The 17,683-nt window shown below is 43.7% G+C and overlaps 1 protein-coding gene across 3 annotated transcripts in view; it reads left to right on the top strand.

Annotated features, from left to right (window-relative positions):
• Nucleotides 1-17,683, top strand: part of ATRN (attractin) — a 245,943-nt gene that overhangs the window by 91,884 nt on the left and 136,376 nt on the right. For all 3 annotated transcript variants that reach the window (XM_014597094.3, XM_019495622.2, XM_019495624.2), the window contains exons 7-12: nt 1,466-1,556; nt 4,454-4,697; nt 6,020-6,203; nt 8,319-8,473; nt 14,110-14,194; nt 15,820-16,040. In XM_014597094.3, coding sequence (XP_014452580.1) covers nt 1,466-1,556; nt 4,454-4,697; nt 6,020-6,203; nt 8,319-8,473; nt 14,110-14,194; nt 15,820-16,040 — 980 coding nt within the window. The remainder of the gene's footprint in view (nt 1-1,465; nt 1,557-4,453; nt 4,698-6,019; nt 6,204-8,318; nt 8,474-14,109; nt 14,195-15,819; nt 16,041-17,683) is intronic.

Below are 17,683 nucleotides of genomic sequence, written 5' to 3'. Positions count from 1 at the left end.
ACTTAAAACATGAGCTTGCAAATGCATGTTTTGTAGGAGTGGAGAAGGGTGCTTATTTTGGAAAACCTTTTGAGGGGATCCTGACACTCAGTAAACTTACTGTGAGCATTGTGGCCCACACTCCCTGATCCCACTGTCTCACTCTCCACATATTCCTGTGTAAGCCCAATGAGTTCTGCCCCCCCCGCTTCAACATAAATGGTTCTGCATCCTCTCAGAAGCCATCTGTACAAACTCATTTTCTAATATGGCAGTTTCCCCTTTTTAAACTGCACGACTTGAGCTTATGGCTGTTTTAATGCAGTTGTACTGACACCTGAATGGTTGCTTGAGATGCATTTAAAAAAACAGAAAGCATGTGAATCGGCGGATGGGCCACCAGATTGGATTCTGATGGACCTCATCTCAGCACCATCCAGTTCATAACGCTGCCATTCGCTCCCTGTAGGACTTGAAATCACTTGCATTTGACACCCTCATTTCCCGATACAGAAAATGAGGATGATGAGATGTGCGCACTCTTCAAAGCAATGTAAGATTGCTCTGTGCTTACACAGTTGTTATACAAAACACCCTAATATTCACTATAGAAAGCTTTCAAACTATCTTTTCAAAGGGGGTAATGTTACAGACTAACAGTTATATAGGCAAACCGCTAAATTTTGCCTTAGGATACACAGAAGCAGCTTCCATTAACCTCAGTCAGTCATGCATTCTGAACACAGGGCAGTATTTGCTCCATTACTACTGATTTCTAATTTTCAGGGACATTGAAAATTCACATACTTGCAGAGCAACTGCAGCTTATAGTCGCTGGTTAACTTTTTTTCTGTCTCATCTGTTACTTGTATATAAATAAAAGCCATTAGGCTTCATTAAAGCCCCTCCTGAAGTTGATTCATTTAACGCCAGGGCAAGCTTGTTGAGTTCCCAAGGCTGAAATCACTGCATGTTTTTTGGGGGAGGGGAGAGGTTGCTTTCATTTTATCTTCTGTGCCAGCTTGGATCTAGAGAGACTTTTTATGGCTGAGTGATGAAAGCATAATTAAAAAGTGCACGTGTGCTATAAATGATAACAGTTTCCTTTTTAAGACTCTGGAATTTGCCGTGAGCTGTTGTCTAAGGTTTTTCTGCCCCATGGGGTAAAATCTCAGGAAGTATAGATTTGTCATAGATCCACTGTTAGCGTATCAACTCCTTGGTTTTTTGTAAAGAAGTATGTGGAATACAAAGTACGATAAAGCAATAAACTTATCAAAGCTAGATTGTAGGTCAGGCTATTTTATTCATAATTTGTGGGGGGAAGGGGTCTGTACACCCATGTGTATAACACAGTCTCCCAGGACTTTTAAGATCCTTACATACTGAATCTACATTTTTTATGAATATCTTTTCATCTCGGAAAGAATGGGTAATAGCTTTGTTGGGCTGAATATATATTAATTTTCAAATTCTCATTCTGCAGGTATAACCTTGTTACTGAGGAGTGGCTTTCCCTGAGCAATGCTGTAAATGCTGTGGAGATCAGATACGGTCATTCGTTGGCATTGCATGAGGTAGATGCATTTATTAGCGTTAATTAGAACTTTGTTACATATTCCCCGCCCCGTCCTATATATACCCAGCTTTAGAGAAAGTATTGCTGCTTCAAATGCTTCTGTATGTCTGTCCCAATAAGCTCTAGATGAGCATCCCACTGAGTGCTGCTGCCTGAGAATGCTAGCTCACTCCTCTCAGGGGTCATCCTCCTTTCCCACCCACTGCTGTGGGCTATCGTTGCATTTTAGTGTAGATGCAGTAAATAGGCCAGAGGTCTGATAGGAAGACTCTCAATGGTTAAAAATCTGGCATGTTTTTGTGATAGGCAGGTTGGCTACACAGATGAACGAAAGTTTCTGAACACCCGCTCAGCTTGTGTGTCCAAATCGAGCTCTACACTCGATTTGTTTTTTTCCCCCTAAACCTGGCTCCTGAGAAGGGGGATTGAGCACTCTTCTCCCCCGCCCCCCCCTATTCTTCAGACGTAGGCAGGGCACTTGGATAAAACAGAGTCCGTTATGGTTTCTCCTTGCTGCTAATTGCTTCTGCAGTCGAGAGCCAAGGGCTGGATCAATTAGACGGGCCTTGATAAAGTGGCGTTCGGGTTTCATTGGCAAGCTTAATGCCCTAGGTCAGGTCAAGGCTTGAACTGCCTGGCAGCATCCAGACGAGGGGGGAATTTGGTTTCCCAGGAACAAAAAGCAGTGGCATGCCTTGTGCTGCTGCTGCTTGTCCCCAGGGAATGCCCATGCCCTGTGTGCTCTGGTGCGTGGCAGGTTACCCCAGGTGGGGTAGGGAAGGCTGGGGCCGGTGACTGTGCTGGCCCCAGAAGCCTTATCTAGGGGCTGGGGAAGCTGCATCCGCGATACTCCTGCAACTGGAAGACTGGGCAGTAGCTGGAATGTGGCTTCAGCAGACTAGGCTCCAGTTTTGGGTGGCACGTGTTGCAGTCACTTGTGCTGTCCCACTTTTATTTATTTATTTATTTATTTTTTTTACCTTGCAGCACCGGGGGGTTATTTTGATCCCAAGAGATCCCAAGTTCACCTCTCCCACCCCTTCCTCCTGCCCCAACCTGCAAGGTAACAGCGTGGGAAACGCATGAATGTGCAGTGCATGGCGCCGCGGACAGGTCTGCGGTGCCACATACCGCACATCCGCGCTCGTCTGGACACAGCCCCTGAGTCTGGTGTCTTTAAGAAGTGTTCCCCTTGCAAAAATGTGTAGAGCAGGTATTTCAGGGTCAGGGCACAAAACCGTGCTCCTTGGTAGTGATAGGGTCAGATGCTTGTTTCATAAGAGCCGTGTTTTGTTCCTTATTCAAACAGATGCTGAATCGAGCACTTGCTTCTAATGTATTAAGTCTGAGCAGTCCAACTTGGGCTGCACCAGGGCCAGCCATGGGCCCGCCAGGCCACACACTGCACACTTTCAAGGAAAGGCTGGATAAGTATTGGATGGGGTGGGAACATAGAATAGCACATCCTACATTCTTGCAGGGGATTGCACTAGACGGACCTGGATATCCATCGCAACCAACTAGTTCTGTGCACCCCAACAATGGAATATATATGGAAAATGCATCTCAAAGAACCAGGGTTATTTGTAAGCTGTGCAGCTTTTCTTTATGCGAGTGGCATGAGCGCTCCAGCAGAAAGTCAGAAGTTCCTATTTTTGGTATGTGTACTGGACAGGTGTTGTCAGTAGCATGCAAAATGGGAATGAATGCGTTACACCTAACGAACGCATCCAGTCGTCATTTGTAAGTGACTAATTTAATAGGAAGGCAGTCCTCGACTTGCAACATTTCGCACTTACAACATCCATAAACTGACACCCTGTTTCAACTTTGTGACATCAGTTTCAACTTTACAACGCTTGATCTGATGGGACGCCACGCCAGCGAACAAGTTCGCTGTGTCACCCATCTCCCTGGAGAACATCTGTCCAAACTTGCTTGGACACTTTCTTTAAGAAAGCAGCCAAGACTCCAAAACAACCTGCAGCCAAGACTCCCGAGAAGACTCCAGCCAAGAACCCTTCAGAAAGTCCAACTGAGAGCCCTTCAAAAAGTCCAGCAAAGTCACCTGAAAGAAGTCCTTCCAAATCAATACGATTGCTATTTACAATATAAATACATTCATGTGGCTATATAGCTATATTACTCATCTATAATTGATTGAGTACACAATTCTGGGGTATTTTTGATGAAACTAGGGTATCAGGCCTTGGTTCAGGAACCAATCCCCCATTTATAACATTGCTGCTTACGAGAAAATTGGTTGCGAGTTGCAACGTTTCGACTTAAGACGCGGTTTTCAGGGACCACTTGTGTCGTAAGTCCGAGGACTGCCTGTACTTGTCATCTTGTAAAGATATCCTACGTGTTTTACACATTTGGGGATCTTTACTTGCTTGGTGACTGATTTCTTTATTTTTCTTATGAGGGGTTTACTGCGGGGAGTGTACCTCTTCCCCTTCCTCAATGCTAGTACTTTAAGCTTCAAAGTACAGAAAGACAGCCTGGAAGAGATGGACAGGTATTGCTTTTTAGTAGTTCAGCAGTAAAAGTACTGTAGTGCTAGTCAGGGTGAAGGGTCAGGACCAATTGAATAGTTTTATTCATCTGAAGGTGGTTTCTCTTTTTCCTGTATCTTCGTTAATTTTGATTTGAAATCACTGAAGTGTTCTGCTATTCCACAAATGCTTAGGGTTTTTTTCTCATTTAATGCGTGCATTACAATTAGCAGGAGTTTTTAGCATACATCTACTGTGCGTCGATGAGGAAAATGCGTTCTGTATCACAATGTGGTGGGTGTTTTTTTGGGAGTAGTTATATGTTCTTTTGATATTAATGGTAACTTAAGAGCCAGAAGGTCTTAACTTTTTTTTTTTTTAAATCAATTTCTTCCAGAACAAAATGTATATGTATGGAGGAAAAATGGATGGAACAGGGAATGTGACCAATCAGCTCTTGGTGTTCCATATTTACAATCAGTCCTGGGTTCAAGCGGTCCCCAAAGCAAAGGAACAGTACGCAGTCGTTGGGCACTCAGCCCACATTGTCACGCTGGAAGGGGGCAAGGCGGTTATGCTCGTCATCTTCGGGCACTGCCCGCTGTATGGGTACATCAGCAACGTTCAGGAATATGATATTGGTAGGTATGGTCTTTCTTACTCTTCAGACTGAACAGTGAAATCGAAAATGTTGACAGGAGTCCATACACAAACAGCGGGATGAATTTAGTCTTTAATTTGAACACGTATTGTTTTTAGAACTTGAATCTAATATCTAGTATTTGTAACAATAAAATGTTGGAGCATCTGTAAAGAAATGCCGTGCTCTTGGTACTCTCTACATACTGGATCCAGGGCTGCTCTGACCTCTGAGACCATGCAAAACGCTTGTGAAGCAACCTAAATACGTTGTCTTGTGATGTCCTACTCTTTTCATCAAAAGGGGCCCAAAACTTTCCAGTGTCCAAGCAGTGCAAGGCATCCTGATATGTGGAGGCCTCTATTTATCCCTTCTTTTATTGTGAGCGGTAATGATTTGGAGAGGCCAACAGACACGGTTCATTCTTCAGAGACGTCTTATTTTTATAGATTTCTCACATGGAAAAATGCCTCGGGCAGCTGGACTGAAGTTCAGCACTAGAGACCGCTCCTTCAGAAAATTCAGTTATTGGAGCTCAGAAATGACATTTTAGCTCTTAATGATACCCCTGTCCATGACTTCCTGCAGACTCCTACTGTCCTTTTCTTTAATTACTTCCTTGCATGTCCGTCAAAGTCGCTTCTCCCCCTAGCCACTTATTTTGAAAAGCCAGGGAGAGATGTCATTCAACGCCTGCTTCCGTCGCGACGTAATTGGTGAGAGGTTGATTCGGGTAAGGCAGTCGTCTGTCAGGCTCCATTATTTTGGTGCAGGCTTTCCAGAAACCCTGCCACCCCACACGTTGAGGGACCAGGGCCGTTAACTAGATCATGGGTCTCAAATGACAGCAAAGAAACCACGCAGGCTATCAGGCTTGCTTTCTTTTGAAAAGAAAATATCAAGTGGCTTCTCCAGCCTTTCACCTTTGCTGTACCCAACTTTCAGGAAGATTGTTCAGTCTGCTGTTTTGATATAGTTGACGTGCGACTGATAATTTTAGGGCTTTATTTCTCATGCGCTTGGGTTAGTTTCAAGGTTTAATGAATGACCATTGGAGGAAATGATCACTGGATAATTAAAAGAATTTAACAGCACAGTAGCTCAGTAACTAAATTACCCATTGAGGAGGCTTTTTTTTTTTTTTTTTTTTTTTGGAGTAGCAGCTCAGCCTTCTTCTAAAGAGAGGGAAAGGGATTGATGGGAGATGCAGGGGTTTGAGTTGTGGGAAGGCCTGTTTGTTTTCACAGCTGAATCTACTGCCCTGTGTTAAATGCAGCTCAATTGGATGTGCAGTGTCGCTCACAAGGTCCTTTCACTCCTTAGCCACGAATACTTGGAGCGTTTTACAGACCAGCGGAGCTTTGGTGCAAGGAGGGTACGGCCACAGCAGCGTTTACGATCCAAATACCAGATCTATCTACATCCATGGAGGCTACAAGGCATTCACCGCCAACAAGTACAGGCTCGCAGACGATTTATACAAGTATGACGTCGATACGCGCATGTGGTAAGTCTCTCTTCGCCTTGTGGCTTTCGTATGGCGAGAATGAGAGTATTGACCTTTGAGACAGTATTATCTTAAGCTCAGAGTAGTGTACACATTTACCTTTGGCTTTCACGTTCCCCTGCAAATGGGGAATTGCTGTTTTTTTATGATTAAGTATATGAAGTTGCCAAGAATCCTTTTTAATGTATGAATTTCATATATTCATTTTTCCCTCTGTCAGTCAGTACAAAGTAGTCATCTGAGAGAATTGTTTATAACGAGAGTGATGATGTGTCCTGTAGGAAAGATTGAAGAGTTTCCACTATAATTGTTCTCAACTGGCTCCATAATTGAGACCTTCACCTCTTGAGCTGAAACTTTCTGTTTGGAGAGTTAGAGTAGCGTTTGTGGTCGAGTTGAGTGGCTGAGGGAAATGCATTTTCTACATTGCATAGTTTGAAATTGTGATATATATTTTTTTAAGGCAGCTAAAAAGGGGTTAACCAGTTTACATGCTCTCTTTCAGTGATGCTCAATCTTTTGGTCCTGTGGGCTGGCTGAGTGGCATGGGGCTAGTCCATAGGCAGGATTGAACCCGTGCTGCCCCCACCCACCCCACGTGCCCAAATCAGGCTCTGCACCCCCTGATTGGGTCCTGTGCCACCTCCTCCTGGCCTTGCATGCCAGGCTGGGGCCTGTGTCACCCCTGCTCATCCCTGCGCACCCGGCACAGGCACACATTGCCCTGTGTGACTTGATTTCCAGGGACCTGGAAATTTGGCACAGGGGAGCAGCAATTAATACAGCCTCTGCTCCCCTGCTACCAATTTTTTGGACCTAGGGGGAGCTCTGTGGGCCACATGATGTGGTTCTATGGGCTGTATCTATCCTATGGGTTGAGAGGGGTCAAACCCCCTAATCTGGTTGGCTGGCAAACTTACAGCAGTAACTCTCATTCAGGATGCCATGTTACTGTTTGGTGTGCAAGCACCTGTACAGGCTTCACAAAATAAACCCAGAGATTTCAGCTAAGAATCCAGTGTCAAAAACACGCTGAGCTGTTCTTTCTGAGCTTTTTTGCAACTGAAAAATTGCTCTAAAAGTTAAGAACTGGCATTTTCCAGACTGCGGGGTCCCTAGAGGCCTGGAAACTCAGCACCGGGGAGCAACAATTAATGCTGCCATTGCTCTTCCACCACCAAATTTGAGTCAAACAAGGGGTTCCTTAAACTGATCAAGGTATTCCAACTTTTACTGCTCCTGGCCTTTTAGGAGCAGAGCAGCACTCAAAAGATCCTTCTTGGCTGGGATCCTGAAGCATAGTAGCACTCGCCTTTCCATTCCAGCTTCGGGCTGGTGAACACTGCTCTGTGTTTACTTGCAAAAACTTGATTTAAAGGAAGGAACAAATCTTTCCTTCTAAGTGAACTGTATTCAGAAGGTTTAAGTTTTAGCAATGTCCCAGCCACAAATGCAATTGGTTCTTGGCAGCTTTGACACAACGCCGTGCAACCAGGGTATGCATATTCAATCCGATTTGCTTCCTGCCAACAAGCTTTGGGGGGAAATTCTAGCTGGGGCGTTCGCGCACCATGCATCACACTGATTCATGCAAGGATGGGGCTGTTATGCCTAATGCTGTCCATAATTTGACCACAGAGGGACAGTGTTCAATTTTTCATGCATTAAACCATTGGGTTGTATTACTGGTCCTGTAGCTTCTGTCTAAATAGTTTACTTGGCCTGAGAGACTGACAGCATCCAAGTTAAATGGCTCCTCTAGATTAGTTTTAAGATTTTTATACCAACCAAAGCAAATTGTCCCAGGCAGTCTCCCTTTGCTGTTGGAGCCAGTCATGCTCTCACCCTTGTTGTTTTATGAAACGTAGAAGTAGCTGAGGGCACCTCCTTCACGTGGACCAGGTGCTTCAGTGGAATTACATGGGATACATTTGTCCCATGAATGGGATGGGTGAAATTATAGGGGGAAGACAGCAGATTGGAGACATGCCAGTGCATATTTTATTTTAAAGTAATTAAAATAGATTGCCACTACATCCATCTTAGAAATTGCTTTGTCTTTGTCAGGCTGTAGTCACTTTCTTAAGAGAGTGTTTTTTTTCTTCATTTCCAAAGGACAATTCTTAAAGACAGTAGATTTTTTCGCTATTTGCACACCGCTGTGATAATGAGCGGAACCATGCTGGTGTTTGGAGGAAATACACACAACGACACATCGATGAGCCATGGTGCAAAGTGCTTTTCTTCAGATTTTATGGCGTATGATATTGGTAAGTCCCTGCAAAAAAAATTTCTTATGGAGATTCAAAGAGAAAGCCGCCTTCGCAAAGACTCGTTTACATATTGCTTGTGTTGTATCAAATGCGACTAAGCATACTTCAGAAGAGTGCTTAAGCAGGAGAGAGAGATGACTTTTACTCTACATTACAAAGCAAATGAGCTGGATACTGGTAGCGCAGTGATTTGTAGACAAATACAATGGCAGTTGTGCGGTCAATAGCTTGCGTACAACCACAGACATTAAAAACCCATTTTTGAGCATAAGGGAGATATAGTTTTACCATCTCATCCAGAAGACTCGCTGGGTATTTTTAAATGCTCTCTGCATCTGTGATTTAACAGTATGCTGTGACGGATACAAACGCTGGATGCTGGTAGGAGCTTAACACACAGACAGCGTATTCCAGTTAGTTAAACTTCTGGCTGAAAGCAAGGTCTTCCGAGTACGTATCCTGCTGTGATGATTTGTCATCTTTATTAGTTAATGTGTACACTTCGTAAGTAGAAACGTCTCAGTAAGTGCTATTGCTTAATCAAGCCAAATGACCAGGTTTTATTTCAAAGGGGCAGACTTTGGTGACTTCAGCCAGCCAGAAGAGGGCAGCATGCATCTGCGAATGTGTAGTCCAGAGTCTGCTGAATAAAAAAAAGAAAGAAAAGGTGCATAAACACCCAGAAAATTTCTGTTTCAGGAGAACGTTTCCCTCTTAACCTTTAGTATTAATGCGCAAAATAGTCTTTATCTACTAAAATTCCTTGAACAAAGAGACCCCACCAACTTCCCTGAAACAGTTACGTTGAACTTGAAATGTTGATGGAATGATTATCCATACCGATTTTACTCGTAGCTTGTCTATTTATATATGATCTCATACTCATTTGAACAGCAATGTCTGTTTGGACCCCGCCTGTGTCCCACATACCGTCTTGCTCTCTAAAAGGTATTATGAAGACCATTGTGTACAAAATCCAAGCACAGTTTCTTTTCCCTTTTGTGAACAAGAGACAAAACCCTGTAGTATGTGTGCTCCTTATCAAGAACTAGTTCTGATATAAATATTAAAGCTGTAAGAGCTTTGTAGTTAGGCTTGCTTTGCATTTGGCTGTTTTTATGTTAGGTCAGAGTAATAATAATAAGTTTACTTTTTTAAGCCTGGGGTTATTGTTGATTCAGAGCCCTTCCACTCCTGCACAGGGTTCTCACGTTTTGTCAATTCATCTCTGTACTCACAGAAAGGACGCAATGTAAGTTGCCTGCTTTTATAATCTTCCTTTTAGGCCAGTGAGTGGCATGTTTTCTGGTAGCAATGCCTTGGTGGAAGGGCATGCAATAGTTAAGGTCACGATACATCCTGGTTTGGTTGGGACAGTCTTAGATTTCGTAGTCCGATCCATGCTAGTTGGTGAAAATTAAAACAGAAGTCCCAAAATCACAGGGGTAACGTGGAGCGCTGTCTGGCAGGGAGGTGGAGCACCATGGTATGTCAGGTGGGCAGGTCGTGCCTGCCTCTGCCTGCACTAGCACACTGACTTGGAAGGAGGGAAGAAAAGGGGGCAGGCAAGGTCCTGGATTTCCTTAAATAATATGGTCACTGCAAGAGGTCGCAAACACACTGGGGCAGCCGCGACACCTCCTAGTGGAACTGCGGCTCCTGTCCAGCTTATACTCTATGGCCTCTCCCTCTAGTTTGCTTGCCTGCCATGCCTTGATCTTACTGTTAAAGAATGATTAAGGGAGAATACCAACAGGCTTCAGAGTGAGCCTCAATCCTCATAGTTTCTCTCCTGACTTGACCAGGCCCCTGTAGGGCACCGGTGGTCCGAGAGGCAAATTGCGTGGCTCCTTTTCTTCCCCTACACCATGCCCCAAGCCTTGTGTGTGTTACAATAACGCTGTTCCCTCTGTTGTGGCCTCAGCCTTCACAGCCTCCAGGCACTAATGGGACTTCCAGAACCACTCCTTACAGTCCCAGCCAAGCCACCGGAGTAAACACTAACAAAACTATAAGCCCCTAGGCTATAACAGAAACACAACAACAGCTGAAATAGCTCTCTCTGCCCTTTTAAGAGGGCAAACTTTTTTCAGCTCCATCCAGGGTTATTCCCTAACCTATACACCCGGCCCTCTTGGACCTTGTAGTGGGCACCCCGACCCTCTGAAGTTAACAAAACCAAGGCCACTTCTCTGTTAAAAGCCCACTCTTTCTTAACCCAGGAAACCTGCCTCAATTCCCAGGTCTCCAGAGCCATCCAGTATAAACCAGTTTCCTTCAGTATAACACTGCTGCCCTATAGTCAAGAGCTCCTTGCATGGTGGCTGGGGAGCGCTTACCTGCCTGGTGCAGGCTCTAGGATTATAGCTCCAGCCGGAGCCCTTCCAGTCAGGTGAACGTCTCATTATTCCCCTCCGCCACCTGCAAGCAGCCTCTTAGGTAAGCAACCTGCATCTCCAAGTGCCCTGTTACAGTCTCCTTAGCTATAATGCATTCTTCTACCTCAAAGGCAGTCTTCAAAGGATGCAGAAGACCAGCGAAACATGTTCAAAGCTCTTCCTTGTATAATGTTTCACACAAGATGCAGCCAGGCTGTCTGGAAAGGTGCTGGCCCATGTACCAATTAGTCAGGGGGAGTTATCCAACTTTTTGCATCACTCTTGGAATACTCTGCATCAGCCACACCAGCGATGATCCTAGGGCAATGTTTCCCAAACTTTTGAAACCTGGGGCACACTGGATTAGAGTTGGCAAGACATTTCACTCTTACATATATAATATGCCTTTCTGGGGGGGCAGTGTTTGCATGCCACACATGAGTGGCCCTGCATTATGCACATGTGGGCATGCATACGCAGCGTATATATGAGGGGCACAGTATATACCACAGTATGCAAGACTTACGTAGTAGCGCTCAACGTTTTGGCCCTATAGGCTGGATAATTGGTGCCTGATCCTGCTGTGGGGCCAGCACAACTGGGGCCTGATCCAACTGCATGGAGCTTGGAAATTTGCTCCATGCAAGGGAGCAATAGCAGTGTTAATTTGCCACCTCTCCTCTACTGCCAAATTTCCAGCCTCATAGGGCTGGAAACTAATCCTGATGAAATACCATTTTTCTTGGCACACTTCTGTCACACTCGTGGCATGCTTTTTGGGAATTGCTGTTTTAGGGAGAGCCTGCCAACAGGACCTCTCCATGGACCAGAGCTTGTCCTCATGCTCCCAAACAACAGGGACGGAAGCCTTCCTCCAAGACAAACTTCCAGCGGTCTTAGGGTTTGGGTCCCTTTCCAAATCCTTGCTTCTGAAGCCAACGCTGATATCTGCTTCTGAAGAGGACAGCTGCCACCAGCATTAAAGAAGCCTACATTAATTTGCTACCGATCACCTTGGATACCTAGCACAATGTCCCCATAGTATTTGGGATCGGACACTATTACCCTGCTGAAATATTCAGCTCAACCTGTCTTGGGACTGCTAGACCCTCAGTTGGAGATCGAAGAATCTCACTTCACTGCTTAAAACATGTTCACTTACTTACCAGTACTTGCGTGCCAGCAAATGGCTCAGTTGCTTCAGGCATGTGATCTGCCAGCCATCACCTGCAGTGCTTGGACTATCTGGACTATCCCTCAGCTTGATTCAGACGTGGTCAAGAATGACATGGATGATGAATATCTCCGAGCAGGGACATGTCTTCTCCAGCTGTGGTGTAAGGAAGGGCTCAATGTTCTCGAACACATTTTTACCTCTAGGCCAGGGAGCCCTTCCTAGCGTGGGACCTCAGCTTGGTGGGGATGGGATCGTCTGTTTGAACTTCTAGCGAAGATGGTCTCTGACTTTCCTATTGATTGGAAAACCGCCTCTCCCCTTGTTCCCCCTTCCTCCTCCTTCTCCTCCTCCTCCTCCAACAACTTTCATCCCAGAGTTGACCCCATGCTTCCCTCCGTGTCCAAGTCAGGTGTAAACTCTGATAAGGTACTTCTGAAGTCCTAGCAGAGCGCGAGATGTGATACCCCTACCTCGTCTGAAATGGTAGGGCATGGGTGCAGCTCCATTTGGACTTAAGGAAGTTTTTCACCTTTTCAGTTATTTTCCAAAGTCCATGTAGTCATTTGCATACACCCATCAATGACGTGATGATTTTCATCACTCCAAAATAAAAAAGAAAACAAATCTGCCCTATTTGCTCTATTAAAAGCTCAGTTCTCATGCCAAATTTGGTGTTGTGTATTTTCATAGCATGTAGATTCCATTTAATTTGATATCTTTAACAGAATCTGTATGTTGTAAACGTAAGGTTGGCTTAACTTTATAAGTCTGGATGGAAGAAATTCTTTGTAGTTTTAATATCATTAGTTTTTCTTTTTGTTTTTTAAGTTTCTTCCAGTGCTTGATCTTCTGTTGAGGATGGGAAAGGAGCTTAGAAAGCAAAACATTCCAAGACTTCTGACAAACTAGAAAAATATATTTCTTGGCTTAATAAACTCACAATTTGCAGAAATTGAAAAAAGAATGCGAATTGTGGTCCCATTTTACTGAAGTCATCTTAAAAAATAAAAATAAAAAAATGAACTGTGCGTCTATCCTTGTGAGTAGCGTTGCAGTAAGTTTAATTTCCGCAACTTCAAGTAAACCGTTTTTTGTTTTTTTTTAAATTGCAAAGCAACAATTTGCTAGATTATTAAAGTCACCTAATAAAGCTCCATAGATTTCATTTCCAAACACCATCTATTTTAAAAAACCCTTGAGAGGACTATTGTGGTATCATGTCTCTTATCCTACTGTTCCTCAAATAAAATTGGTAAAGAATTACTAGGATTGTCTCTGTGTATATCTCCTCTGTGTAGCCTATTTAATATTGCTTTAAAGCTGTGGGTTTGTTTTTTGGAGATCTCAGCCCGTGACACACCATAGCTTGCTCTTGTATTGAGAGCTTGTCGATACGCCAGCGCTGTTTAGATCTTTTTCTTTTGTAGCAGATTCACTTTTTTCCCCCCATTAATTGCATAGAATTGCTTACAACTACCTCTGGAACACCGACGTCTCGCATGTTCCCTTTTACTTTGCTAAGGTAAAGTGGGATAAATTGGACTGACTTACTCTGCTTTTTTTCCCCTTTGATTGCACAGTGGGTTTTGTTTCTTCATAACGCCTAAAGGAAGAAATTACCTGAGAAGCCAAACTGACAAAAATGAAGCGGCACTCATAAATGCTATGCTATTAGACAACGACGGAATAATCATGCTCTGTACTTATAAAACAAACCAACCAAGAATCCTTAAGCTATAATACGTTAAAAAATATTTCAAAGTATGAAGTACCCTTGCCAAAAAAAAAAACAAAAAAAAGGATGGAAGAAACTTTTCACTCTTCCAACTGATAGTTTCAAATGGATATATTAGTGTTTGCTTTTGCCTTGACATGCTGTATAGTGGGTGTCACTGAACGGTCTTTTAAAGAGCTGTCACGTTTCATTCTAGTGGTGGCTGCGTTTTGGGGTTGGTAAAACGGTTCCTGCAGTGTTGTTAATGGGCTTTGGGATCTTTCAGGAAGAAATGTGCTATGTAAATGTCAGTCGTTAATTATGCCGGAGGAATTTTTCTGAAACGAGCTTTCCTTAATCCTAGCTTGTGATCGCTGGTCAATCCTTCCTCGTCCTGATCTCCATCACGATGTCAACAGATTTGGCCATTCAGCCGTCCTACACAACGGGTAAGAGTGCAAACCCTTTGCATGTGCATGGTGCACTTCAGTGAACCCGAGTCCGGACACATGTATGTATGAAAGGTCATTTCTCTGTGACCTTGGCTCTGGTCACGGCTTCAACTTCTACCTCCGAGTCCCAAATCTAATGCTCACCTATGACCTGCTCGCTCGCGCTTTCTCCAGCTTGTTTTTATTTTTAGCTGCATCTGGCATCTCCTTCTCTTTGACTAAACTGGACTGTCACCATCTAATCTCTGCAACTTAATCACTCTAAAATTGAATTTCTCACATTCCCTTATAATCCCTCTCCTCTTTCCTATTTCCATTGACAGTTCTATCATCTTTATCTCCAAAATTGTATGCTCACTGTGCTCTCTCTTTTCCCGAGACTTCCATCCACATCTGCGTTATCCCATCTTGCTTATTGTAGCTTCTGTTTCTGACCTCTTTTCTCCCTCCCAGCTACAAAATGTACACTGCTAAGGTGCACGTGTACCTGGACTCCATGCCATTGTTTTCGTTACACTTACTTTCATTTTAACGTTTTGAGTTCAATGCAATTTTTCCTTATTGCCTTCAGGTCTGTGGAAGTGAGCTTGAGCCTACTTTAGTTTTAAGTGAAAATTCCAAAAAGTCTCTGTTTTTTGGATCTCTAGCCTTCTCTGCTGGTATTTTTTCTTAAACCCTCATATGTTATTTAAGTCACAGATGTAAGCCAGCATCTAGCGTTTTCTGACTTTCAATAGAGTTGCATTTTCGAACTGTTTTCTGCGTTTTCAAAAAACCTCACTACGTCAGCATCATTGTTTGTTAAACACAACCTCAAAGGATCCACTTTTAAGGGGCTTAAGCCTGCACTTGCATGCTTTCCTGAATTGGGAGCAAGGTAGGATAAAAGAAATGGACTTTCCCCAACCAAAGTATCCACTGAGTTCTGTTAGTTTCCTTATCCTTACTGGTTTTTATTAAATCATTACATTTAATGTTAGACATCATATGGAATATATATCGCACATCAAATATTATAATTAAAAATCTTGAAAACATAATTGAATACTGGGATAAACACCTGAATATACAATCTAATTTTATTGGTACCAATGAGATGTGTTATTAGTGATGTGCCTAAAACACAGACACATCCCTGCCTTAAGGAACCCCAAAAAATGTTCCATTTCAGCTGACAGACTGACTCTTTGAATGTTCAGATGCCAAGGAGCACAGAATAATTATTTTTGTCGTGTCACTGTAGCTCCCACGTTTGTATTGTTGTGAGGCACTCAAGCCCTGCTTCAGTAGCAGAATATAACCTTTCCTGCTTCACAACTTTTCTTGGTTGGGAGGCAGGAGGGGTTTATCTCCGATTCTAGAAAGAGGATGATGTGATGCTGGTTGACTTGCAAGCCATGGATTGAGATTCACCGAACTAAAGGAAATCTGAGTTGTCACTTTCTTTTTAACACGTTCTTTAACCAAAAGTTGTTTTTTTTAACTTAGATTTATGCACATGTCCATATACTCTAGGTGTCCTGTATCGTTACCAAGGACAAGGTCTAAGCTGCAGCTGTATATGGCTTATAAAGAGACTTGAAGGCTTACATGTAGCATATACGTCTCTCCTTTTTGTTTAGCACTATGTATATATACGGAGGTTTCAATAGCCTTCTCCTGAGTGACATCTTGAGGTTCACACCAGAAAGCTGTGAAGCTTATGACAGTAGGACATCCTGCTCAAGAGCAGGCCCTGGAGTCAGGTGTGTCTGGAATACCAACTCTTCTCAGTGTGTCCCATGGGAAATGGCAACTATCGCGCAACAACAGAAGGTTTTTGAAGACTGCCCTCCCAAGCTAGGTAGGCATTACCTGTTTTTCCTTTCCAAAGTGCTTGTTTGAAATTCCCTTCCTTTTTCTTTTGTCTAAAACAGCCAAAGTTGGGGTCTGTGGGCCAGGGCTCTGTATATTCTGTATAACCGCCTAATCTATGCGTGTACTGCGGACTGTGCCGAAACTCTTCACTTAATTTTCAAAACTGTATTTTCTGCTTGGAAATATTCAGCATTTCACGATTGGCATAAGCAAACAAGTAGAAATGCAGGACCTGGTCCTCGAAGAAAGACTTTTTAATGTGTTCAGCAAGTAAAAGGCAAAGTTGAAGTCAAAAGCAAACTGCTTTAACTGTGCAGAAGATGCAGTTATAGACTGTTAATCTAGAGCTTTCGGTGGCTTAGACTTTGTTCTAATAAAAAAGGGGAACTGTTCAATTTAACTGGGTACAATAAAACCAGACACCCCAGGTAGCAAGGTCTGCTCAGCATTATGGGAAAAGAGGCAAAGTTAAAAGCTTAGCTTTTCTCCTTTAAATCTTTATTAGGTTCTTTTCTGTTGGGCCCAGGTCCTTTCGAAAGAGTTTGTATTTACCATACTCTCAGTCCTCACAGTTATCTGGCCAACAGGATTGAAGTTGGGATAATTGCTCCATAGGAAGTCACTCAAGGGGCCACCAGGTCTGCGGCAAGCACTGTTATGGGAAAAGGGGGGAGAGGGTGGCGGTGGTGGGAAGGGTCCTGGTCTTTTTTGTATCTTAGAGGTAACAGGAGATCTGCCTTTTACAGCTGAAGACATCAGCTGATAGTCACTTTAATTTATTTCAGTGTAGGTCAGGGCCTGTAGATACCCTTCATTGGGCAAAGTTATACCCATCATATTTAGGGACCTGCTTCAATTGTGGTTTCATGGAATTTGCGAAAAACGGCGATCTCCACGATCGCTACGAAAAATGGCATTGGCTGCCATTTCCCAGGAAATCATCCAGAAAAAAAGACTTAATCAAAATAAAATGCTGGTTTCCCAATGGGAGCCCATGGTCCTCCTTGCGTCTGGGCCCTGGCATCGGCTGGTGGGGGGCACGAAGGACAGCAACCGAGATGGCGGTTGCCCCCTTGTGCCTCTCTGCCAATCGGCACCAAGGGGTGGGGCCACACAAGGGGCAGCCCATAGTTAAGATGGTGGCCGTACCTTCTTCCTTCATTCCCCTGGGGCCTCTCTGCCAATCAATGTGGAGGGGCAAGGCCTCTCCGCCAGTCAGCGCCAAGGGGTGGGGCCACTGTGAAATAACTGCAAAATATGCTCTTTGGGCTGTGACCAAGCTGCAAAAATTGCGTTCTCTTACCATGAGTTAAGTAGGTCCCTAATCATATTTAATTACGGGACCCTCGTATGAAGCTTTCCAACTCTGAGCTAGCAAGCACTTTATCCTACATCTCTGCCAGCTCCAAGTTTGGCTTTTTCTGAAACACGCTTTGTACTAGATAACATCCTTTCATTATTTTAAAGCCACTGATTTAGGGGGACATTAGTTTGATGAGCTCTTAATGTGCAATAAACTTTTCTATAGGCAGAGGAGATAATAGGGAAGAAAGATGAATTAGAAGCGGTGAAGTCTGTGGGAAAATATCCCAAGTTATGAAGAGCCAGGCCGTCAGAAAAAAATGGATC

The sequence above is a fragment of the Alligator mississippiensis genome, chromosome 2 (assembly GCF_030867095.1).
Source record: "Alligator mississippiensis isolate rAllMis1 chromosome 2, rAllMis1, whole genome shotgun sequence".
Taxonomy (NCBI): Eukaryota; Metazoa; Chordata; order Crocodylia; family Alligatoridae; genus Alligator; species Alligator mississippiensis.
Note: the sequence above shows the minus strand (reverse complement) of the source record. Positions and strands in the feature narration are given on the sequence as shown.